At 42.0% G+C, this 25,957-nt stretch overlaps 1 protein-coding gene across 3 annotated transcripts in view; it reads left to right on the top strand.

Moving 5' to 3' along the window:
- The first annotated feature begins 2,248 nt into the window (after positions 1-2,248).
- The window catches only part of ACO1 (aconitase 1), a 36,229-nt gene continuing 12,520 nt past the window's right edge, over positions 2,249-25,957 (top strand). Inside the window, exons 1-11 of one of the 3 annotated variants that reach the window (XM_064438834.1) lie at positions 2,249-2,436; positions 12,027-12,147; positions 13,905-14,073; positions 15,879-16,016; positions 18,028-18,097; positions 18,206-18,389; positions 20,383-20,522; positions 21,541-21,712; positions 22,184-22,284; positions 23,117-23,233; positions 24,466-24,625. In XM_064438834.1, coding sequence (XP_064294904.1) covers positions 12,051-12,147; positions 13,905-14,073; positions 15,879-16,016; positions 18,028-18,097; positions 18,206-18,389; positions 20,383-20,522; positions 21,541-21,712; positions 22,184-22,284; positions 23,117-23,233; positions 24,466-24,625 — 1,348 coding nt within the window. In that variant the 5' untranslated portion in view covers positions 2,249-2,436; positions 12,027-12,050. Of the gene's footprint in view, positions 2,437-4,128; positions 4,218-7,979; positions 8,001-12,026; positions 12,148-13,904; positions 14,074-15,878; positions 16,017-18,027; positions 18,098-18,205; positions 18,390-20,382; positions 20,523-21,540; positions 21,713-22,183; positions 22,285-23,116; positions 23,234-24,465; positions 24,626-25,957 lie in introns of those variants that run through there. The other 2 variants (XM_064438833.1, XM_064438835.1) reach the window with 2 other exon arrangements.

Genomic DNA, 25,957 nt, shown 5'->3' with positions numbered 1-25,957 from the left:
GCAAGCACCAGCCGGCAATAACCTTCAGACAGCATTACTGTAAACCCTTGAACAAACAGCCCATCCTCCAATCCTACCATGGCCTCTGTGTCCTTATACATAGCCAGCAGGTGCTGCAGCAGTGGTGCCTCTCGTTCTGTGGCATCTTCCCTCCTAAACCCGGGGGCCTCCCCTCCACATAGCGCAGAAAATACAAACCTTGCAGACACTGACCGGGAGAAGTCAGAGCTGACAAATGGATTTCCTGTTTTTGTTGCTGACCTGCTATTTCACTAGTCTTTGATCTCTGCCCAGGATATTTTAGGTCAATCAGATTTTGCAGCAATTGCTTTGGTGTCTAGGTATGAAGGATTTTATTAATGATTCAGAACTCAGTGACGTACATGGGCCTTGAATGTCTGTTCTGTTAGAAACACCACCAAAAAAAATCACAATCTTTTTTTTTTTTTTTAAAAAAAAAGGAAGCGACCCAAAGAGTTATTGCAGGACTTTACTTCACCAAGAGGAACAGACTGAAATGCTTTTATTACTATTAATTAAACACATACAAAAATAATAAGAATTCCTTCAATTAATGAAACATTAAGGAAAACTGTAAGGAAAGCACTAAGAGGTTTTAGAAATTCTCCAACTTCTCATACCACTAGAGTCATCTACTATTTTGTGGTGTCCTGAAGAAAATATGGGCCTTCTCCTTCCACTACCAAACTACAAACATGACTTTGTTCTGAAAAACTCAGTCTTGTGAACCCCTCTGGCCAACATTTTGCACAGAATACGATGAAAGAATGCCCAGTTTCATGCCCAAGTTAACCACCCATTAAAGCAAATCATGTGTTCTAAAAACGCATTCAAATCTAGGAGGACTTAGTGCATGTGAATTACTCCATGAGATTTACGCTGAACAGAAAACAGGCCAACCTGGAAAAGATTTTAAATGATAATTCAAAAGTACTGTATTCTGTAGATGACAGGACATTTATAGGTATCAAGCCAGAGAACAGTAGGTTTAACTACAGAGGGGCCCTAGAAGTCTTAACTGTACCAGTAAAATCAGTAGCAGGTGTGCCAAAGCTAGGATTTCAGTATTTAGTTAAAAGAAAAAAAAACCCTACACAATATATCTTGTTTGCTAGACCCTGAGCTCCTACCACTGATTTTTCCTGGTTGGCAAGTTCCAGCAGGACAGTGTATGGGCAGAAGGATCTGCCAGGACAGGTCAGTGTGCTGGAATTCAACCTGCAAAGAACCAAGACGGCCATCTTGGGCATTTTCTGGGTTTTATCCATCTTTCCGAGCAGGGCAAAGGACTTCCATTTTTACTCTGCATCAGCTTTCTCATTTGAGACCTGCTCCTCTGCAGCAAAGTCAGCAAGTAGCCCTGTTTGCTCTGAGCCAGAGCTTTCTTCAGGGAAAAAAACCAAAACGTTACTGATTCTCTTCCTCCAGCCCCGACTCTCAGTGGTTAGAAAGTCTCCTAGCCACTCTCCAGGTCCCCAAGACCTTCCAAGGTCCCCAGACTTCTAAGACACATCTACACTCTTTTCATGGAAATCCTGTGTATCTTTAACTCTCCATTTCCTATTTATCTAATGATTTCCCTAGAATTAGATGCTTTTTAATTTACTTTATTCAGGCCTAAACCATATGTGGGCATGCTGGACACTGCAAAACACCCCGTAGCGCTCGGTGATATTAGGTCATCTAGGACACCCTGTACTCCGACATTGATCTTCAATGTTAGCATCATGATATCGATCTTGACCAGTTCATAAGTAACACGCTGTTTTTGTCGGCAGCCGGACCCTGAGAGGCAACCCAAGGTCCCTCTCCTGTTGCGCTGCCACGAGGAAGCCGTGCCCCGAGCGAGACCCCTTCGACCACCGCCCCCAGGTGCTGGCCTCGGTGAGGGGGCTGCTGTAGCCCCGCCGAAGCCCGAGCGAGCAAGCTCGGAGCGCTCAGGCCCCGGGTACAGCACGGCAGGGCCCGCGCCCCGATACCCGCCTGGCAGCGCCCGCCTCCGCCGCGGCTCGGCCCGCAGCACAGGCCGGCGCTGACCCCGCCGGGTCCCAGCCCGCTGCCGCCACCCCGCCCACGCCCCTGCCCCAGCGGCCGCCCCTCCGCGCAGGACGGAGCTCCCCCGCCTCGCCTCTCTCCCGGGGCAGGCGCCGCCCATCAAGGGCAGTGGCTCCCTGAGGGGGCGAACCGGGGCCGGGGCTGCGGGCGGGAAGGGGAAGCCCCGCTGAGCAGGGAGGCGGAGAACCAGGGAGGGACGGCAGGCAGGCGGGCGGTCGGCCGACCGGCCAGCCGGCCGCTGTGCCGCCGCGGCCGGCCTTGAGGGCGGCGGGGCGGAGCCAGCCCGCCCCCAGCCCTTCCCTTCCTGCGCCCAGCGGCCCTGACGGCCAGTAGCGGCCGCCGGTTCTTCGTAGCTCCCCGGTGAGTGCGGGCCCCGGCACGGCCGCCCTGCTTTTCCCCGTCCCGCCGGCGGCGGCTTCTCCGGTGCCTTGAAGGCGCTCCCCACGCCGCGACGCCCCCTTTCTACGGCGGGGCCGGGTCTTGCTGCCCGCGGGGGATTGAGGGGCGCCCCTCTGCGAGCGCTGAGGCTGGCGCAGGCGCGGGCCTGGGCGGAGGGCGGGGATCGGTGGCAAGGCAGGCTGGGCCGCGCCGGGGCGGCCCGGCGGAGGATCCCGGTGCCTCCCGGCGGCTGTGGCGGCGGCGCCGGGGCAGGGGCTGGGGCGGGGGCGGTGGAGCGGCTGGGCGCCGCGGGGAAGGCGGCACCGGCCGAGCAGCGCGGCGAGCGGCTTCGTGAGAGTCCCCCCGAGCAGCGGCCGGCTGCGCGCCGGAGGGAGCGGGGCAGGGCGGGCAGGCCCGGGCCGGGCCGAGAATCGGGTCTCGCCGAGACCCCGCTTTGAGGCAGCTCACGCCAAGTGCAGGAGTCGGCTTTTGCAGAGCTGAGGATGCAGAGTAGGTTTAGCTAGAGGAGAAGAGCGGGAGTGGAAGGGAAATTGTGCTGCCCTGTCCTCATCGAGCCAAAGCTTTTTCTTTAATCTTCCTAGTGGAGCAACTCCGGCCTTGTCTGTTGGTATTTCAGTAGCATCTAAATAGTAGCGGGTAGTGTGTAGTCTTAGGTAAGACAGAGAAGGGATGGAAGAAAAGCATTAGAAAGTGAAGCCTGTATTAAGGTACAGTGACTGGTTTTAATAGTTTTGGTTTTTTGTTTTGGGTGACAAAATAACCCATTCACCATTTACGGCACAGAGCGCAGGTGCATGCACTCCGTCTCAGTAAGAGTCATGGAGGTTGTGGCACAGATGCAGGTATTTGCCTTGCAGTCTAACCTGGCTGAGGACTGTGGCTGTGCTGATGCCCAGGTTCAGAATCTGGATTAGGTATATGTTCGGATTAGGCCCTGTGTATCTGTTCAGTGTGTTGCCATGTTTCATAAGACCGCCACACTTCCCTCTTATTTTTTAGCCAGAGGTTGTACTTTGATATCTGTTTTCCACCTCTAGAGCTAGCATAGGTGTGAGGTGGGGGAGAAAGACAGAGGTCTGGACTTCAGTGTTCTTTAGTATCAGCGGGAGACTTGTTCTAAACCAGAGGATCCTCTCCAAACAATTGGAATTGAATTGATATCTCTGAGCACTCAGTGCTGTTGCTATTGTTCAGACTGGCTCATTATCAATCCACAATACTGAAGTAAAGGAAGACCACCCTAGAGAAATATTAACACTGGATGTTTATTTAGTATTGCTTTGCTTAAAAGCAATTGTGCTCCATCAGAATGTCCTAATAAACTTCTGGGGATTGTTAGTTCTTCAAAGAAAGTAAGAGGAATTTAATGTGCATAGAGTAGGAAGTGCAGCTGACTCTTGTGCCCTTCAGGATCTGTGGTGTGTCTGAGGAGTTACTCGGAAAACTGTCAATACTTTACTCATCCTGGGCTTCGTAAGATAGAGGAAATCTCTGGGGAGGTTTTCAGTGTAGGAAGGAGTCTGATCACTTACTGATGCTTTGCAGAGTATATCATGCACACTACTGAACTGAAGATTGTAGGGCTTTTGAACTGCATTTTTTTTTTTGCCATATCACATTTATAATTTGGCACTTTTCTTTCTCTCTGGTTCACTTTAGCCAGAGGTTTTTATAGTAATGGTGGAAGAGCTGAAACAATAATTGCAGAAAACCGCAGAAGAAATATTATTGATGTTTAAATGGTAAGAATAGTAATAAATCTGTTTTTCTAGTGTTTTCCAACATAGACTCTCATTGTAGGATTTCATTACGTGATAGCTGGAAATCGTGTGTGTCCCTGGAGTAACGATCCACTTCATTCACTGGAAGGATATCAGTATATCAGTTGAAGAGTGGTCCCTTTCCTTCTTTTGAAACAGAGTGAAGGTAGAGACGAGTTTAATTTCCAGTTTGTGTGAATAAGGGGTAAGAATTTTTCAGGTTTCTTATCTTCAGCGCTACCTTAGGGAGCAGTTAGTTCAGAAGATTTCCTCTAGGTACTTGTCATTTCCTCAGAGGAATTGGGACATCCCACAATTCTAGGGACTCCAGAAGCTTGTGAAAGAGGGTGTTTAGTTTTGCTTGGGGTTTTGGGAGTTTTTTGTTTGGTTGGTTCCTTTTGTTTTGTTTGTTCTTTTTTTTTTCCCCCCATCCTTTTTGTAGAAAACTGTTTTGAAAAAGTCAGTTGAATTAAAAATGTTTTGTGGAAACTTAATTTGCCTCCCTATGGAACTTGGTTAGTAAACTCTGATAAACAGCTAGTTGGAATTTATGAAATCTTATCAGATGCACACTTGTTCTGATTACAGACTGAAGCCATGGATGTTTGAAAGCTGGATTCATCTATATGAACAGCTGAATAGCTGCTTAGATTGTAGGCAGCAATTTTTGTTGTGAGAAAATTATCTGTCATTATTTCCAGAGCACAAATTCAGGATTTGCCTTGAAATGGCATGAAAAGTTAGGACTCTTTCCCCATGATGCCAGATTTATTTCAAAACAGTAGTAATCTTCTTGTCAGTTCTTCATCCTGAAAGGACTCCTTCCACCTATGTAGCTTTGGTGTAGCCCCAGTTCATATGGCAGGTTGCACAAAAGGAGTTTTAGGGGTGCAGAGGTAGCAGCTTACAGAGCTGGTACAATGGTAATGGTGTGAGTAGAGGGCTGATTCACAATGCTGCCATTTTGTTTCCCCTTCCCAGGCACCTCTGCAGTGTTCCTTCCCCTTCACATGAGCCTTTTGAAACAAACAGGCCAATACTGAGATGTCTTTTATTCCTGCCTACTGAAATTGAAACCAAATTTCAGACCAAACCTTTATACATACTTACAGCGCTCTCTGTGTTCCAGACTTCTTGCAGCGCTTCTGTGTTATCAGTGGGAACATGTTTCTGTGTGTTACACTGGATTTTTTTTTTACTAACACTGAAAGCTGGTTCTTTGTTAAAAGTGGTCCATGCAGCATATTTGTTAACGAACAGTCTAAGACTGCTAACAGGGGAAATAGGCGGCGAGTTTGTACAGAGGTAGGAAGTAGGTTAAAGTTCAGAGTTGTTCTTTCAGGGGGGAAAAAAAATTCAAGGCTTCATTTTTCAGTGTTCTGTAGCCTCCAGATAAGCTTCCCTGTATTCTTGGGCATAATACTACTTATTTTCCGGCAGCAAAATGAAAATTGGTCTCTGCATTTAAACTAGGACACTCAGTGGTGAGTCCGCTGACACAGCATTCCCTTAACACTTATGCCTGCTTTATTAGGATCTGGATTTTGTTAGCTGTAAGGCTAGATTGAGTTCCAGAGGCTGTATGAAGATACTAGATAGATGTGCTTGCCTGCGTCACCAAAAGCTGGTGAGATGTGTACAAGAGAAGTGTTTTAACTGTCCCATAAGCAGTAAGTGAACTGTGTTGACGTGAAGTAGGAGGTAGCATTTGGCTTTCCGGAGGGATGACCTCAGGGACTTCAATATCCACATCTTCAAACTAGGCATGCATCTAAACTTCCAGCTCACTTGGAGCTGGAGTTACTTGAAGAACTTAAAGGTTTGATTTCACAATCTTGACCTCTGAACTAAATCTTCAGTTCCTATATGTGCAATGCAAAGTGAAATTGTCGGAATTCTTATGAGAGCCTGTGAAATGTACAGATTATGGAAATATGCACTCAGTAACCTGTCCAGTTCACTGGAAGGGTAGCTCATTATGATTAGGGCTCTGAGTAAATAAATGTTTTAGTGTGGCAGTCAAAGTTTTAGGCATCAGGAGAAAGCAGTAAAGTCTGCAATCCAGAGTCCCATTTCTCTTCCAGTACAGAGTTCCTCTTGAGTGTTAAGGTTGAAAGCAGCTCTCTGAAACTTTGCTTGGAGAGTGTTTAAAAAAAACAAACTCCTTTACATGTTACTGCATTTTCCTCCAGCATGCAATAATGATGTAGTTTATACCACCAGAATAGTCACTCAGTCATCAGATTGTTAGTGGACTTCCCTTTAAGGATCTATGTGTTAACGACGGATCAGAGAAACACAAAGATTCATTTTTGAAATCTCTGTTAGCACTGAAATCTTGTCATTGACTGCTTACAGCAATGCAGCACTGTGTGTTTATTATATAGTGGCCTTATCTGTCACAGGTAGAGTAAGTGTTAAAAAGTAAGAGCTTCTCTTAATCAAAACAAGAAACCTGTGTTTATTGCAACAGTAGTTGTACTCATCTGTTCTGTGTGCATGCAAAAGTAATTATAGCTAGATACAGTATAAAACAAGACTGTTCTTGTTCTAGTAGTGGTGTTGGACTCCATCCAAATGCTGGGGGTATTTGTGGGGGTTTTTTAAGTTTTTTGTTTGTTTGGGTTTTTTTGTCAGTTTTGTGTGTGGTGTTCTTGTGTTTGGGTTTTTTTCCCCCAGGGTAATTAAAACACTTTTCTTAGGCAATTTGGATATTTAAACTAAAATCTTTTTCCACCCCACAAATATCTGTATTAGTTTCTTGGGTTTTTTTCTAAACTGACTTGAATTATGGGTGGATTTACTTACCAAATTTTACTACTGCAGACACCTGATTAATATTGCTGAGGTTGTCTTTCTGTATCAAAAATGCAGACTTCTGGCAACATGCGTAACGTGGGTATTTTCCTTCCTTGCTTTTCAAGCAGGGCAGGCATATACAGAATATGCTGCAATTCCAATAGGACAGAAGTTCCTACACGCTGGACCTGCTAAGAGGTCTTTGTTTATGGCTGAGCAATCTATAACTCAGGTAAACTGGAAGTAGTCATCAACATTTTTAATTAAGGCCTGTTGCTGAGAAGAATGTAAAACCATGAGAAGAACTATGTAAATTGCAGAGACTTACTTTCTACTGGGGAGCTGAGCAATAGCTCTCAGTTTAAGAGGTGCTGTTCAGATATATATAGATATTCTTGGTAATGTCAGAAAATGCATGCTCAATGTTATCTTCATGGATTTACAACTCAGTAGCCTGCTGCTTTGCTGCAACTCCCCTTAGATTTTTTTAGTTACTTGCTTTTGCAATTTAGATGTGCCTGATCACAGTCCTGCCAGCTTACCTCTCCTTTTCCGTTCCCCGTTCTCAGTTTGAAGTTTCTTCACAGATTTCCTGCAAGTAGTGGCAAGTCTGAGCCTTCCCCCTTTTCTTGATGGCTGATAAAACACCATCTTTGCTTTGGCTGAGTGTAACCTTTTCTAGCATTTCTAGCATCCAGCAGAGTGTTCAGATTAAACTGTTCCTTCGCTAAGTGTGTGCTTCTCAGTGGTGGCTGAGAATGTACCCACTCTCCAGGAAAAAGAGCTCTTGTTACTTGAAATCTGTTATAGACAAGCTAGTAGGTGTTTAGTTTTATGAATAGATGCTTAAAATTAACTCTTTCTGTTAATAACGCAGGCACCCTCGCATAGACAGCAACTAAGAAACCAAAGATGGAATAGAAAAGGCAGTGGTAGAGACATGTACACTTTCCCTGAGTGAGATTGGTATGTGTGTACTAAAATGCTGAATGACTGTGCTTGTTCTGTTCCTACTTTATGGCCTGAAGCTTAGACATAAGTTGTTTAATCCAGAGGCTTTTTTTTCTGTTTTTTCCTTTCTGCAGGTCAAACAAAATAAATCTGTGTCCTTGGTTTGTTGTCAGGTACTTCTATAATAAATGTGATCATTACTAATCAGGAGTCTTTTGTCAAGACTCATGTCATGTACCACAGAAAAAGCGTGATTTACTATCAGTGTGTATTTCAGCAGAAAAGTACTCCATGTGCTAAGGCTTTCACTTATTCTGGATAGTGAGAGATGAGTGGGCTCCCCTAAGATCCCTAAAAATCCCCCAAACAATATTGTTGCTGGTATTGATCTGATACAATAAATAAAGATAAGAGCAGATTTGTTTTTAAAAAAGTAATTTTAATTTTTTTTTAGTGGTGTAAAAGAGATTGTTGCTTTTAGCTGGATCAGCCGTATTCATTTTCACGCTCTCCTGCAGCTCTAAAGAGAGTAGAATAGTATGTTAAAGTGATATCTGGAACAGCTCTGGTGTCTTCAGATTCTCTTAGATATAGTGGGAGCCTAAAGAGCACACCTTTTCTCTTTATAGGGTCTGCATGAGATAATTTCTGCAAGAGCAAAACTACAGGATATATCAGGATGCTTTCTCAATTCCATTAATTTCAGTAAAATTTCAGCTTGTTAAAGTTGTTCCAAGTCACATTGCAGCCTTTAGAGGAGTCTGAAGTAGAGTCCAGGACCCACAGTCAATCAAGAACATGCTTTAAATAATACCTCAGTTACTGAATGGAGTCCTTTTCCAATAGAAGGTGTTGTGATGTGACTGGTACTGTTTTATGTTGGGTGCTTAGAGAAGTTACATCAACTTCAGGTTCAAAATCAACACATGCAACATGTGATTTAATCTCGTGAATATTTTTTAAATGTGATTTTAAGTTACATACTTTACTCCTTTTTGTGGAGATCTGCATGAGACTTTAATGTGTTTTGAGGGTACAGACACCTTTCTCCTTCTCTCCCCTTGGACTTGTGCATACTTCCTACGTCGTGCTCAGTAAATGGTGTGGTCTTCAGGCTGCCATAGAGATACACACACACAGTACAGCCAGTAGGCATTTTTGCACTGATGTTTTGTTGCTAGTAAACATCTGAGCTCTCATAGTAAATGCTGAGTTCGCTGACCCACTCAGTACAGATGAAGTGAGTAATGTTGTACTTGGATTTTGATAGTGCAAATACTTTGTTCAAGTATCACCATGTAAAACTTGTATTGCCAGAAAAATATGAACCATCCTGTATCATCCCTAAGGATACAGACAGTATGGAACAGCTGTTACAGCCAGGGGTTCATTGTGAATGTTGCATGCACAAAAGCCAGCTTCCTTTTTTTATATTTGGAAGGTTATGACCTCGTCCAAATAAATTTGCCCCTCCTGGTATTTATGGTTGGAATCCGTCTGCACTTTTGCCTCTGTGGGGGAGAGAGGGGTGGAGCTGGGAGAGAGAAAAGCCAGAAATCAGGCTTTCTGTGATGAGCTGATATGCGGTCTGTGGGTGAATTCAAGGTGTACTCTTATCAGAGGTGGAGCTAGGTGGCACAGTGCTAAGCAACTACATTGATGTAACAAGGTGAGTGGAAAACAATATTGATAGGGATTGGAGATTTAAAGATCAACAGCATTGGGATGAGCCAGATTATCAGCGTTCACAGAATTGTATTAGTAGGCACAGGAAGGTGTAATATAAAGCTACTGTTTGTCTGTTATAGTTTGTCTGTTTTTTAACTCCCCAGTTAAACCATTTTTATAGATTTCAGTCAGCTGAAACCCCTGGAGAAGTGGGGCTGTGTCCAGAATTGCACAAACACTAAAGAACATGTGTCTGGATAATTGGAGGGAGGGAATAGCTTGGGACAGAGTTGCTGCTGTTTTCCAAGACCAGGATGAGCATGGTTTGTGTGGGTGGCTGGTGGCTGTTACCATTAGAAACCTTTTAATCTGTACTTCTGCCTTCCTGAGGGTCACTACGTGAAACCCCATTTCAGATGTGACCTCCACGCAAACAGTTTTGAGGTTGTTAGGCAGAAGATAAAGTGCTTTCTTTGGTACCTGTGATCAGCTCTTGCTGTGGTCATGCAGCAGTGGCCATGGTCAATGCATGTGACCCTGTGCACTGTGCCAACCCAGGCAGACAGACGTCAGCCCCCCTGCGTGCTGGTCTGTTTGCCTATTTACATTTCAGTCTCTGCAAAATGTGAATAAATAATCAGTGCTGCAATCACAAGTTAATCTGTATCTATTGCAGTGATTGCTTAAAAGATTTTGGTGTACTAAGTCTGCAGAGTATTGCTCCCTTGCATCTTTTTGGTGCATTGAGTTCTGTGCTGTGGCCACCTGGTTTATAATTTACTGTTTGGAAATAGTTTGTATGACTGGGGTTTCTCTGGCTCTGTGAAATTTGCCTCTGCAATGCTGCAAGATGCTGTTTTTTCTAGATACTTCACCTCTTTGGGGGGGATTTTTAAATGGCTTGCAAAGTTTTACAAGTTGTTCATATCAGCGTGACCAGGCAGGTGAAAAGAACATTTGTTCAGGCCTTGGTCACGCCACAGTTTGGCATGTTGTGTAACTGACTGGTGAAAGCAGGTTTGCACTGAAGTATCTCACACTGTGAACTAAAAAAGCTGTGCTGGGAAGAGGGTCATGTCTGGCAAAGAAATGCTAACAAGTAGATAATGTGTCATAGCATCTTGAATTGCTGTGGTGGTTTGCCAAGACATTCACTTGGATGGGAAATGTTACAGATGCAATTTATGCTTAGATGAGAATATGTGAACCGAGTACAGTGGACTTGTTATGGTCATATCAAAGTAATGATCTCCTGCTCTATCTGTCAGGGGACATCCCAGTTTTTTCTGTCTTCAGCTACCCTTAGACTTTCCCATGAGAAGTGGATGTGCATAAGATAAAGTTCTCAGCTTAGAAGGCAGAAAATAAAGCTCATCAGGAGCATAGCTGGCAAAGAGAGGAAGGAAGCAGTTTATTTTGATCACACTCAATTGTTGAAGCACAGAATTTGCTTAGAAGAGGAATAGCTAAGAAAGGTCGTGCTGTTTAAAGAAGATAACACCTAAATTTGATGGGCTTGTGTGCAGGATGGGTATCTGTAAAGCTGGGAAAATAACTTGTAGATGGGAAGGTGAGGGGTGATTATGTTTGGGGTGGGGGATATGGTGTTTGCAGTCTTTTCATTTGCCTACCTTTCTGCCTTCCCTGGGCATTCAACTTTTTATCTAGAAACTTACATTGTTTTGTTTGACAGAATTCTGGATTTTTTTTCTTTTACAGTATCTTGCTGCTTTATACACTGGATCTTCCTTTGTCACAATTTCTGCTATCTCTCCATCTCCATCTAATCTCTAATTTGGTTGCTGTCCTCAAAATATGTGAAATGTGAATATTTCTGAAATCAGGAGGGTTCCTTGTGTCTCTGATAGTCAGGATTTGTCATCTTAGTCTGTAATACTTTCTGGCTCAAGCAAAACTATCGTGTCTTCTGTTTTAGTTTTAGTTGAATTGTTTTTAATTTTGAATGCAAATGCCTGTCTGTTTAGCTTTCGACTGATGCCACTTAAGAAATGGGACTACATTATTGTAGTGGTTCGTGGATCACAGAGGCACAAAGGGCTGTCTAGAAGCAGCATGAAGAAGAGAATAGTGCAGACATTGAACTTCCTTTGTAAACCACGTGGTGTATCCATATTTTTCACAATCTTATCTTTATCAAAAGATAAGATCTTCCTGCAGACCTTTTATCTCCGATAGCATGTTACAAGTTAGATTTGTAGGGGAAAGGCTGTGACTAATGCAGACTGTGCATTAGCTTTTTGTCTGGGACAGACATTGTATGTGGGACAGATACATTGTAGGGTTGTGGGACATGTACTTTGCATGTGGGACAGATGTCGTGAAAATGGCTTTGATTTTTCTTTTATGTTTTAGGGACACTAAGGGTCCTGCATAACCATGAGCAACCCTTTTGTATGGATTGTGGAGCCACTCGATCCTAAACAACCCCTGAAGAAGTTCTTTAATCTGAGCAAATTAGAAGATGTGAGATATGGTATGTCAACAACATAAGGAAAGCATTTTGTTAACATTGATGAACAGAACCTGAAGAGATGTTGCAACATTGCATGGTATTTGGTCTCTGGAGAGAACTGTGAATTCAAAAGATGGTTCTTGAAAACAAAATTTTAGCAAAATTTAATTCCAGAAATGAACTACAAAAATACTCACAAGATCACAGTATTATTTTCTCAACATGCTATGTACATAGCAGTCTTGTACGGACTAGGCAAAACTAAGAGCACAAGTTTTCTCATATACTGCTATGTTACTGTGGAAGGTGGGAAGACCTAACACTGATATGGCTGAATAATCTGGGAAGATTGTTCAGCTTTAAGAGAGTAGTGGCTAGAAAATCCTTTCTGAGGAGGCTTTTTCTTTAACTTTTATAAGTGAAGTGTCTTCCTCTGATACTTCCTGAATGTACTTAGGCATCTTCTATGTGGCATTAGTAAAAATCTTACAGTCCGTGCCAATGACTTAGAGAGTGAGTATCTATAGCTTAAAGCTGTCTGCATAGGGTACTTTTTCCCCTTTCAAAAAGGAAACAGGAAAAGGAAACTCAGGAAGCAAGAGGAGGAATATTTTCTCTGAACATCATCAATGCATATCCGTTGCAGGCTCAGATAGTGTGTAAATGGGAAATCAACCAATGTTGGACTTGGTGTGTGTGAAAAGCAGAGATGAGTCTCAAGAAATACACAAATACTTGTATGGTATTACCAGTCAAATCTGTTCCAGGATTCCAAGAGTGATAAACTCCAGATTCTTCAAAGAAAAAATGATGCAATTCTCACTACCCAGCAGAAAAATGGAGTAACTTAGCAAAAGAAGGATGGGGCAGGGAGGTGGGGGAGAAGATTAAAAACACTCAAACCAATACCAACAAAAATTTACAAAAAACAGCCAAAACCCCCCAAATTATTCTGAACACCTGTGTCCTGAATAACAGTTGTGAGTTTTTTTTATAATAGCAGTAATGAGGTCTCACTATGATTAAGTGACTTTCATATCTCAGGGGCCCTGGGTAGAAAGTTGGGACAAACTTCTCAAGAGTTTTTTTGAATGTAAATATTCTGAGAGGAAATCAAACAACTATTTTTAGAGTGGACCAGGGGAGGAAGGACAGATAAACTTTTTTTTTTCTCACCCATTGCTTGTACTAAAGCCGTCAGCACTGCTCTGATAATATTTTGTATCATCATCTGTAAGTATTTCTATCTTGAAGAAAAAGATGATTAGCAGATGCACAGTCTTAATGCTGTAGAGTTTCATTCTCCACCTCTGGAGAAGAGGAGACTGCCTAGACCACTAAAGCTATGCTTTCTAACATGTCAGGTAGAAAATTATGTTTTTCTGTCGCATTTATATGACTCTGTTCAGTGGCAAGAGTGAGGGGAAACTGCAGAGAAACAGGGTAAGCACATGTTTTCAGAGCATGTTTTCACAGTAGTACTGCTGTGGAGGATGGAAGAGCTGTGGAAAAGAGTCCTTTCAGCAAAGATGTCTACTGTCTCACAGGGACTGAGATAATAAATCTGCTCAAAGAATTGAGTGGAACAGGTCAGTTAGCACTGACCTCCTGACAAAGCTGGAGGCTAGAAAAGGGTGTCTGATAATCTGGGATGAAGCCTTGTGAGAATATGGGGACAGCACTTGAGGACCTGTCTGCCCCAGGCGTGGAAGTCTGCGCTTGCTGATATATGCCTCAAGGTAAAAACTGAATTTGTTTCTTGCCTCTTACCCACACAGAACACCTGCCGTTTTCTATTCGAGTCCTCTTGGAAGCAGCAATCCGTAACTGTGATGAGTTCCTAGTGAAGAAGGGAGATGTTGAGAATATCCTCAACTGGAAAGTGGTGCAACACAAGAATGTTGAAGTACCGTTTAAACCTGCGAGAGTTATTCTGCAAGACTTCACGTGAGTCTGATGCTCTCCAAAGCTAGGAAGAGGTGCTCTTGAAAGTGCAGCAATGCTTAGCTTGGGGTGGAGGGGTAAGCTGGGGGAAAGAATAGCAGTGAAATGTTTGGAAAGACCTTTTTCAGCTTTACTGGATGTCATGCTACAGACAACACTTGGGGAGGCAAAGACTCATGACAAAAGCATTAAATAAAGTGCTTCTGAGATGGAGAAATAAATATCTTTATGAAACTCTTCAAAACAGAGGGGAAGAAATTGGGGAAGAACAGAGGGGAAGAAAAATTGGCAAAGCCTCAGTTGAAAAATGTGCTAATTTCCTAGCTAATTTTTTACCCACTGGCTGTTGTTAATGTTTTAAAAAGTTGGAGCACAGAGGAAGCCAAACTTTCAAGCAAACGTTGTTCCCTTTGTTACTGCACTTCTTTCTTGCCCCCTACTCTCCTGCTGAGTTTTAAAAATTTGCCTTAAGTCTGCAGAGCAACTGCATTCACGAAAAACAAGCTCTTGAACAGGCTCTTGAGTGGGACCTTTTGGAAAAGGCAGCTTTGGCAACTTTCCAGAAGCTATACAACAATTACATTCACATGTCCTGGATTAGAATTATGGAACTTCATAGTCCTGATCATTCTGTAATTATCCTGAGTTGTTCTAAGACTGTAGGTGGATGTTGTGTCTGTTCCTTTTCAATTGTATAACGTTTGCAAGCTGGCAAAATAACTCTTCCACTTCTTTTCTCCCACTCTTGCCCTCCCCAAAATCCACTTAGGTAGCATAACATAGGGTTTGCTATTTTCCTTGGAATACGCATATCCTGGGACAACAAACTGCTTCAAACTGCTGAACAATATCAGTTAATCATGTCAAGGTTCAATATAGAAACAAACAGATGTATGTATGTATAGCATACAAACAGAGAGAAAAAGGCCTGTTAACCTTTTTCCTGAGTCACTTGGAGTTCAAGGGCTTGAAGGATTGTCACAAGATTTGCGAGAAAGCAGAAATGTGAATGTTGGCCTATAGACTGAAAATGTGCTGTTTGAATGTAATTTGTGAGATAAAGTCTTTTGTCAGTGGTAAGTACAAGAATTTGTTAGTAAAGATGAATGGTACACCTTATTTCTGCCTTTCATATTTGTCCAGTGATTTGCCAGGGCAGTTAAATCCGCTTCTGAAAAAACAGTTTTTCAGCAAAGGTGTTCTGCAGTCATGTCATTAGTAATTTAAGAAATCTGATGCCCTGCTCTGTCAGTTTCACTTGAAGTGTGGAAAGTACCAAACAGCCCTAATTATGGGGAAGATTCTCCCGTGCTTTGCAAAACTTGGAAGAGATAACCCTTGCCTTAAAATCGGCTAAATAAACATAGCAATGAATCAAAGAAAGGACGTTGTTGGTTCCTCCCTCCCCCTTTCTTTTTTATACAGACTGGGGAGGAGAGAGAGGAACAGTCCAAAAGAGAAATCAGTTCAAGGTCCCAAAGGAATGCTGACTAGGACTAAGTTTCCAGATTCCCAGCCAAGCATGTTCAACTGCTTCTGTAACTTGACAAATGTTGGTTTTAGCTTTTCATTCTTAGAGTACTCAGGATATAGACACAGTTCTGTCCCTTCTGCTCTTCTGACTTTGTCTTCCAAAGGGTACTATCTCTGCCACAGGGTAATGATCCCCAAACTCAGGGTAAGGCTGTGGTTTGCTTTGTATGGAACAGTAGGTGTCTGTTCTGCATCTCAGGATCTCGGTTGTGTTTGTTTTGTTGGTTTTTTCTTTTCCAAATTGTTTCACCTTGCCTATTTCTCTTCTGTTTTAGGGGGGTACCTGCTGTGGTTGACTTTGCTGCGATGCGTGATGCTGTGAAAAAACTTGGTGGGGACCCTGAAAAGATCAATCCTATTTGTCCTGCTGATCTAGTGATAGATCACTCCATCCAGGTTGATTTTAATAGGCGGTAAGGATAAAACATATCTCTTACTTCTCCATGGTAGTAGGGAAGCTGGATCTGGTTACTGATAATAAAGGTAGTTCCATTGGTGATACTCTTAGCATTTGGACTACAACATCCTAGACTTTAAGAAGTATTTAAGTTAGACTGTTGTATCAGCTGCTGCGAATTAGATGGAAGAATTTTGTTTTAACTGTGGTACATCTCTCAGCAACACAAGCCTGGACTAAATATGAATAGAAACAGGCTCAGTCCAGACCTGCAGTGATCATAATTTTCCGTAATAATACTGCATTATTATTAGTGCTCATAAATAGCTTTTTCCACATGCACTTTTTTGACCCTGAACGGTTTTTTGAAAAAGACAAGCGAGGATGTCTTCTTTCTTCCTTACTTATGTAAGACCTGAGCTGCCCTAGCCCAACTCTAAGGAACTGTTTGCTAGTTCAGTGCCTCCATGCTGAAGAGCACAAGACACTGATTAATATGGCTCCTACAAGTAATAGAAAGAAACATGCTATTCAATGCTCAGCATGCAGCAAAGAGACGAGCACTCACTAGACCCAGAGTGAACCACAAGACCTCTGTGCAGGGGTTCTTCTACTCTCTGTGGTGTTTAAACATGGGCCTCCTGAACTACTTTTCCAAACAGATCCTGCAAATACATGTTTCTCAGTGGTTTCCTTCCATCTTCCAAACTCCTGAACTTTTTTTGGTCTGCAGTTACCTTGCATGCTTAAATACTCTGTGTATTTATTATCCTCTATAGGAGATAGTTATGAGGTGGGCCACTTAAGCTGTAGCATTGTAAAGAAGAAAATTCCTAGAAGGTGTGAATTAAAGAACATAGAGTACTTGCTCAGTGCCAATATTTAGAGGCTTCTTTAGAATAAAAATACTGAACTTCTGAGCAGAAGGATATTGCAAAGCCTGCTTCAAAGAAGAATGTTGCCACACAGTTTTCAAATATAACTTTTTCTACCTTTTTTTTTTATCTGTAGACTAGTAAGGATACAAATTCTCACTGATGCCATTTGATAGTTGACAGGAGAGGAAAAGGGCCAAAAAATTTTACTGTTGAAAAATCAACTCCTTTTAACTTTTTATTTCTAGAGATGTTGTATCTATTCATAATGTTAATGTAACACTAAGGAGTTTAGAAACAGGTGCAAAATTAGAAATCATCTAAAGACTGATCTCTGGGGTAATGGGTATTCTAGCACTAATTGATTAAACTAGAAATCTAACCTTTTATCTTTTTAATTTGCATCATATGATTTTTTAAGATCTTTGGGAAACAGTGTATTTCTTTGTGAAAAAGATATGATTTCATCCGTACCATGGACAAAATCAACTATTTTAATTCTTTTTCTGTATCATTTTAATAACATTAATTTTATGTTACCAGTAGTATCTGGGACTTCATTTAGATGATTTTTTTGCTAATAATTGCTTTTTGTCACAGCCTTATTTTATTTTTGTTAGGGTCTTGTATATATGGAGAGAACATTGGCCAGCCCTACGCTTCAGTTCTTTCAAACTCTTCAGGCAGCTGATTCAAGAGAAAAGTTTGTTAGCCCTGTCTGCTTTGAAACACAGGCTTCAGGCAGCACTGTATCCTCAGCGATAACCTCTTTTTGACTGAAGTTGCAGGGCACTTGTGTTCCAGTTCCCTCTACTGCTTTTTTGGTTGCTTCTGATTTAGGTGTTGGAAGCATAGCTCTTAACATGTAGTGTACATTTTCCCAAGCTACGAGTTTTAGGCCTGCCACATATATAATATGCAGATTAGCACTCACATTTGAACCAGACTTCAGGTGTTACCTCTTAAGATTTCTTAAATCTTCCTCATGGTTGCCTGCAGTTCGTAGGTGCAGTGAAATTACAAAGATGAGATTGATCAGCATTAACATTAGCTAATAACTCTTCTTTTCTATCAGCCTTTGTGTGTATCTGATCAGACATAAATTTCGGGTGGATGCTTTTGGTTCTGACAGCTTATTATTTTCACTTGCAGACCAGACAGCTTGCAAAAAAATCAGGACCTGGAATTTGAAAGGAACAAAGAAAGGTTTGAATTCTTAAAGGTACCGAAAAAATTAATCCTATTTGCTTGGAGAAAAGTGCAATGAACCAAAGTTCTTCCAGTGCTCAAATGCATTGAAAATTTTTCACTCTAATTCCTTCTGTTTCAGTGGGGCTCTCAGGCTTTTAAAAACATGAGGATTATTCCACCAGGCTCTGGGATCATTCACCAAGTGAACTTGGAGTACTTGGCAAGAGTGGTGATGGATCAGGACGGCTACTACTATCCAGACAGTGTAGTGGGCACTGACTCGCACACCACCATGATAGATGGTTTGGGAGTGCTTGGCTGGGGTATGTGCAGTAGCATATTGTGAATAGTCTGTTGTCTGATTAAGCTGTGTTTCATACTCTGGTGAGTTGACCCTGGCTGGTAGGTTAGCACCTACCTAAGTCACTCACTCGTTCATGGAGGAAGAGAATCAGAAGGGCAAATGCAAGAAAGAATGCATGGGTCGAAATAAAGACAGTTTAATAATTGAAGGGGCAGGGGGATGGGGGAAGGAGATGAAAGCAAGTGATGCAAAGACAACCAGTCAGTCCCTGGGCAATGGCTATTTTGAAAAAATTCCCCCCACCACCCACCTGCCAGTTTTAATGCTGAGCATGATGTAATATGGCATGGAATATCTCTTTGTTCAATGTGGGCCAGCTGTCCTGGTTGTGTCCCATCCCAGTGTCTTGCCCACCCCAGCTTACATGCTGAGGGGCAGGGTGAGGAACAGAAAAGACCTTGACACTATGTGAGCATTGCTCAGCAATAAAATATTGGTGGGTTATCAACACTGGTTTGGTCACAAATCTAAAACATGGAACTATGTGGGCTGCAGTAAAGAAAACTTATCTTCATGCCAGCCAGATATAGTACACAGACTAACCCCAAATTCAAGGAACCCGATAAGGTCTCTTACAGTTATTTAAGACTGTAACTAAGCTCCCTGTTCTGGTAACAGCCTCACATGATTTCTGGTGCATGTGTTATTGGTTTTTTTTTTTCTTTTATACGTTTTGTATTCTGAATTTAAATCACAAGGAAGCAGGCAAGTAAAATATTGTGTGTTAGTCATTTGGGAAGGCAAGGGAGTTGAAGCATCACTGAACATTCATTTACTCTTTAGTCACTTAAGCTGCTTTCAAAGGGTTGCCTTACAAAAAGTACTGCAAATGCTCTGTTAGACTGAAGATGCTGAAAGTTGAATCTGAGTGAGGTAAATACGGCCAGAGGGGCCATTGTGAAAAAGCACTATAAAGTATGCTGTATTACCAGTAGTCTGCAGGGTATATGTTACAGAAGTAAATACAAATAATACATTTTTTGCTTGTAGTGGCAAACTGCAGTGTTTGAATTATTGACTAAATAGGTATGAAATGAAAGTATTTGCAGTCATGCCACACATGGTAGCAACAGGTGGTTTGGCATACATAAACAACTATTACAGGCAATTTATTCTAGCTCAGTATTTGTTAAGCTAAGCAAAAGGTAAAAGGAGGTTTGAAAGTGGAAGAGAAACATGAAAGGGTATTTCTACAGGCAGAAAGTTATAAAACTGCTGCCTAATGCCAAATTGCTAGTAAAGGTCATGGGTTTTTCAGATTGCATATGACCATGACATCTTAATAGTTTACCTTATTAAATTAGCGAAATGAAGTAGTCACCTAAATTGCATTCCTGTAATCCTGAAGGTGTGCTTACACAAAGGTTCCCACCTGCACAGGCCCAAGCCCTGTTGAAACTTAATAGATGTAAGGAAGATATTTCTGCTTAACAAGTAGCTTTTCTGTAAGTATTCTTTAGAACAGTCTATATTCTCTACTCCAATAATCTTTCCTTCCTTCAAAATAACTTTTAAGTTTTTGTTTGGTGACCAATAGTCACGGTCTGCATACATTTCACTCGCAGCACACCATGTTCAATGCCATCCATGTCTGTCATTCTTTGTTTATGCATGACATGTTTAAGTCATTAAGTAAAACTTTTACATCTGTTATTGTAAAAGTGAAGCATCCTCAGAGTAAGTTACTTAGGTTTACCTAATATCCTATCTAATGGCTGAGGAACAAGGGTGAAAGTATGAAACGGAAAGAAATTAAAAAGCCCAACCTTGCGGGAACTGAAGCAAGATGAGGAGCGCTTCTTAGCAGAAGGCTAAGCCCTCTGGCTGTGTGTGTGCTCTCTCCTTTTACGTCTTATATTGAGTAATCATCAGTCAATTGTACTTTATGGGTTTGTCTTTGACATGTTACTGTCTCTCTGAATAGCTGGATTGTATACTCTTGCTGCGTACAGGTGTAGGTGGCATTGAAGCAGAAGCAGTGATGTTGGGCCAGCCGATCAGCATGGTACTTCCTGAGGTGGTTGGCTATAAGCTGCTAGGAAACCCTCAGCCACTGGTAACATCCACTGACATTGTGCTCACCATTACCAAGGTAATGAACATGTCTCCTGTTTTGCCATTACTGCTGGAAGCTATGTATGTTCTGTAGGACAGAGCCACTGTACTGTATGCTTAGGAGCCCTGTGTGTGCCTCCATATAGTCATTTTAGACATTTTTTATCACTCACTGTCAGTTGGAATCAGCTGCCCGAGGACAACTGCACATTTGCCAGGCCAATCTGTTTGCCAGAAGCCAGATGAAATAGAACAGAGAGCTGATATCTCATGGCCTGTTCAAAACCTTATGTGCAGGCCTGTTTTGAAACAACAGTGCTTGTAAAAGGATCTTTTTTCCTCTGCTGCCTCAAAAGAAACACGATGACTTTCTTTTTTGAAGTCCACCCTTAAAATAAGGCAATGTAAAACCTGAAAACACACAGTAAGCACTGCAGTCTGATTTCTTTGATCTGCAGGTGTTTGGCTCACATGTCATATGTTCATAATATGTTTATTCACTCTGTGGCTTGTGAGTGAATTAAGAGTATGAGTGGGTCAACACTAATGTTGGAGGTCATAGATCTGGTACACATGTTCATCATGGGATGCTGTGTCTACAGAGAGCCTCCAATGGGGGAAAGCCAGTGCTTTTTTATGAGTTCATCCAGAATCTGTGTGTGTTCAGTCATTTACAGTTTGATTCATGTACTTGTGCAGTGCATTCTTCCTGTTTCCCCATCTTCCTGGGTTTGCTGGCTAAAGATCCCACACTGTTCTCCTCTCCAGAGATCATCATGTTGAGAAAAATACAGTTGTTCTAAAATAGATTCTAGTTTAAATGAGAGGAGGAGCAGGTTTAGAAGGAATACATCCCTGTGCTTTATCTTATTACTGAAACTTTACATCTCTGTGTCCCTGTCTTTGTGACTTAGTTTACCAAAGCTTCCTGGTTTCAAATGGCTATAGAAATATTAAAAAAAGGTTTATCTGAAGTCGAAAGCTGTATTCTGTAGCATACATGCTTAGGCCATTTGACACCTAGCAATGACACAGACACCGTATTTTTATAACAGCACCTTCGCCAAGTTGGAGTAGTGGGTAAATTCGTGGAGTTTTTTGGTCCTGGTGTAGCCCAGCTGTCAATTGCTGACCGAGCCACCATTGCCAATATGTGTCCAGAGTATGGAGCAACAGCTGCCTATTTCCCAGTGGATGAAATTAGCATTGGTTACCTGATACAGACTGGTGAGTGTAAGAAGAGACTACAAGTTAAAGGTGTCATTTAAAGCAAGGACTCCAGGTCTATAGAGTGTAGTCAGCAATGTGGTTGAATGTGGTTGAGCCTTCTGAGCTTGAATGCTTTTTTTTTTAATCAATACTTGCTTATTCAGGCTGTTTCTTGCTCTTAGGTTCCATGTGTACGAAGAGCTGAATTTTAGACTATTTCGCAGCTAACTCTCTGCTTAGCCCTGCCCAAACCTGGCTTGTCCAGATGACAGAAACAGGAACCTAAGTTTTGTTCTGCAAAAGCCACTAAGTCTGCTCAATTGCTTTGTTTCTAGTGAATCTCTAATATTTGTGCTGAAAGGGTCTTGTCGTGCAATGTACAGTGTGAACAGTGAAATAGGCTGTTATGCATATTTTCTTTTTCTGTCACATAGTAGTTCCTTAGTTTCGTTTGCATTTTGTTTTTGCTATATCTGGCTTTCACCTTAGGCCGTGATAAAGAGAAAGTTATGCGCACAAAGAAGTATCTTGAGGCTGTGGGAATGCTAAGAGATTTCAAGAACTCATCTCAGGATCCAGACTTCACACAGGTTAGCATCTACCCTGTCTTCTGGCTCCTTGCTTTATGACCTGCCCTATTTTAATGTGACAATTGTCTGTTTTTCTAAGAAACAGTCAAGGGACTCCTTTTCCTTTGGCTTGGTCCACACAGCTGTCTTAACTTAGGGTTCGGTAGAATGAGTCAGCTGGCTCCCCAGGTGTGAAAACTTGGGCATAGGAAGTCCAGTCCAGACTCAAATGCAGGTATGAAGACAGCATGGACCTTACTCTGTGTCCAGGAAACTCAAGAATATTCCTGGTTTTCTCTACAGTAGAATTTATCTTGTAACTTACATTCAGGGTTGCATGATTATTCAAAAGCTTTAGTAAATACAGAAGGATGCAGCACACTATAAAAACAAAGTTGAAACATGGGTGCAGAACAGCAAAGTATGATAAGCTCTTTTCCACAATAGACTGAATGTTTTCCCCAGGGCCAAGATGAACGCTCTGCTTTGGTGTATGCCAGTACCAGGATTTCTTCACATCATTGTTTTCTGAGGAGGACTCTGCTGTTAGCATGTGAAAGGACATAATTCTCAAAATCATTTATATTGTTCAGATGCTTTAGTCACACACTGGGTTTTCAATAACTGGCGTACTTTTGAGGGCCATACATGGGAGCTGGTGGGACTAAACGTGAAACTGTTCCTTTTCTTCTGATATTTCCCTTCTCACATGTCTTTGATAATTTCTGCAAACAAACATAAAGATGTGCAGGCTTAGCCTTGGTTCAGCTGCAGAGGTAAGCATATCAGTGGCTTAACTGGCTTCAACTTGTCATGCAGTGGTTAACTGCTCTCTGATCCTCTTATTTAATAGGTTGTTGAGTTGGATCTCCATACTGTTGTGCCTTGCTGTAGTGGACCAAAAAGACCTCAGGATAAAGTTGCTGTGTCAGATATGAAGACGGACTTTGAGACTTGTTTGGGAGCCAAGGTAGGGACTAGGAACATTTGGGCATACAAACTAATGCATGCTTCTGAAAGTTGTCTAGTGTTCAGAAACTACATTCTGACGTTAACTTGTCTGTTGTTTGTTTGCCTATTGAGAAGTAAATGAGGATGTTTGAATGCAATTTAGATGATGACATCAACAATGGGTAGTTCAAAATTGGGGTGATGCTTCTCTCACTTGAAGGTGTTCATGTCCTGTTGAACTAGCAGTTCCTTCTGATTTTGGATCAGTCTTAGGCCTAACATGGTTTCTACATACACTAGGGATTTCTGGACTGGTCATGATGGGTGTTGTTACTAGAGTGGACCAAGTAGCTACTGCACTGAGCTCTGTGCTAACTACCTAGCTCTTCAGCTTTCCAAGCAGGTTATGCCCTGAGCTCCACAACGTGGTTTTGTATTCAGTACTGAGTCTGTTGAGCAGATCAGAAATGCGCGTGTCTCCATGACTATTTGATGCTGGTGGTAAAGACAGGAGAAAAAAAAGATTTCTTTCTATATCATCCAGTCAAAAATGGTCATTGAAAGAAGAGCAAGATTTTAATTTGAATTAATATGCCCAGACACTTAAGTTTCCAAAATCAGTTTGAATCCTTATCTGATACGGTAACTGCTCTTGTTAAAGGCAGTACAGAACTGTAGTGATGTAAATCAAAAAACTTAAACTACAAGGATTCTCAATAATTCTTACTCTGTTACCTGTCCTAGACTCCATTAAATGACCTTATGCTTTCAGACCTCTAAGCGTAACTTTTTATGGTGTGAAGAGTGCCTTCTTGCTCTTTGTTTGTTTTTTTTGTTTTTTTTCAACTGCCAGGCTTTTGCCTCTCAAGTCAGCTCCTAGTATGTTTGAGCTGTTTGATATTGACAGGTTAAAAATTTTATGTGTTACGGCTAAAATCTTAGGACTAGATTCTGTAACAAGACTATATGTGGTCAGGAATCTGTATAGTATGGGAGCAAGAAGCATCTGAGCAATCTGAAGAAGGATATATTTGTGCAGGAAGAAAACACAGGATAGACCGCAGAAGAATAATGTTTGTCCACCACTTTAAATAACCAGAGATGCAAGTGTTCACCACCAGACCTAAAAGTGCAAGCAAGGGTGTCACTGACAGATACTTCTCATTCATGAAATTCCCAGCCCGTAGTAATTTCTACTCAAAGTATTTATATTAACCACATACTTTTGGTTCTTACTTTCTCGTCTTGCAGCAAGGATTCAAGGGATTCCAAATTGCCCCAGACCGACACAACAGCACAGTCAAATTTAATTTTGAGGGCTGTGACTTCGAGCTTGGTCATGGTTCAGTAGTGATTGCTGCCATTACAAGCTGTACAAACACCAGTAACCCCTCAGTTATGTTGGGAGCAGGTAAGTTTATTTGCTTAATGTGGAGTAGTTTCTCTATAGCTTTGGCTGTGTGTCCTAAAAACAAATACAACACTGGTGTAATTCTACATGCACAGTGCTATTTTTGTCAAATGGATTGCTAAAACTGAGCTTAGTCAGGGTAGCAGCAGAAATTCTGGAAATGGTAGCTAGAAACATGGGTTGAAGACAATGTATTTTTCCTGCAGAGGCTTCTCTACAGGGCAAACTGGAACTGAATTAACCAGTACCTCTGACACCTGTTCAAATGCACAGAAGCTGTTATATAGGGCTGAGATGAGGCTATAGAAAGACAGAGCCACAAGAAGAGGGAGAGTGAAGGACCGTCTGTGGGCTTAAGTCTGAAGGTGCTTTGATCTGGCAGTGGAATACAAAACACACACTTAGCTAGAGGTATATTAAGTTGTTACAGCAAGAGTCTGAAGTCATGTAGGGGGTGCATAGAGGAGGAAAGTTGTGTTCTTGGGGATTACCATCTTTCAGAGCCTTGTCATTTACATCTTTACTGCATCCAAGAAGTGGTCAGAGGTGGACATTATATCCCCCACTTTATCACCGTTAAATACCACAAAACAGTTAGTCTGAGCAGGTTGTATTAAATTTCAGGTCAGGAGGTTGTTCATTTTGAACGTGGCTAGTCTGGGCAGAAAATTTCTCATTCCAAATGCGTGTTTCTTGCAACAAAGTATGAATGAAGAGAGTCAGCTCAAAGGGTTCCGTCTATACTTGCCCAGTTCAGCCCTCTTTCCCAGGTGCCTGGCTACATGCTCACATATTTATTTCTCTCCTCCGCAAACATATACATAGATGTTATCTGTCACTGTAAGATTATCACTGCATTAGGGCTTCCAAGTCTGTCAGACTGTTTGTAGGATACAGGCTTATTTCCTACAAAGTTTGGAAGGGATGTGCAGTGGGCAATGCAAGGGCCCTTGACAAAGATAATTACTTACTGGTTAAAGTCAAGTAATTTGTCTCCTTTGTTCCTGTGTGGTGTCGGGATGATCTCAGCATGTGGACAGCCTCTGACAACAATCGCTTTGTGTTTAGTTTGTTGATCTGATATTTGTCTCCTGTTCTTGGGCTAGCATCTTTCTTTGGGTACTGTACAATACAGGCAGCTCACCCCCTTTCCGGGCACAAAAGGTCTCTTAATTCCTAGCAAGAGGGACAAAGTCCATTGTAAACCATAATTTGGGGTGGACGGGAAGTTCCTTTGAGAGGAACAGAATTAAACAAAGTTCCTCAATTCACTTGCCCTTGACGGGACAGCCAAATCAACATACTTCTTTCCTCAGGTCCATCATGATCACA

This window comes from Phalacrocorax carbo, chromosome Z (genome assembly GCF_963921805.1).
Source record: "Phalacrocorax carbo chromosome Z, bPhaCar2.1, whole genome shotgun sequence".
NCBI lineage: Eukaryota > Metazoa > Chordata > Aves > Suliformes > Phalacrocoracidae > Phalacrocorax > Phalacrocorax carbo.
This window is presented reverse-complemented; position numbering and strand designations above follow the sequence as displayed.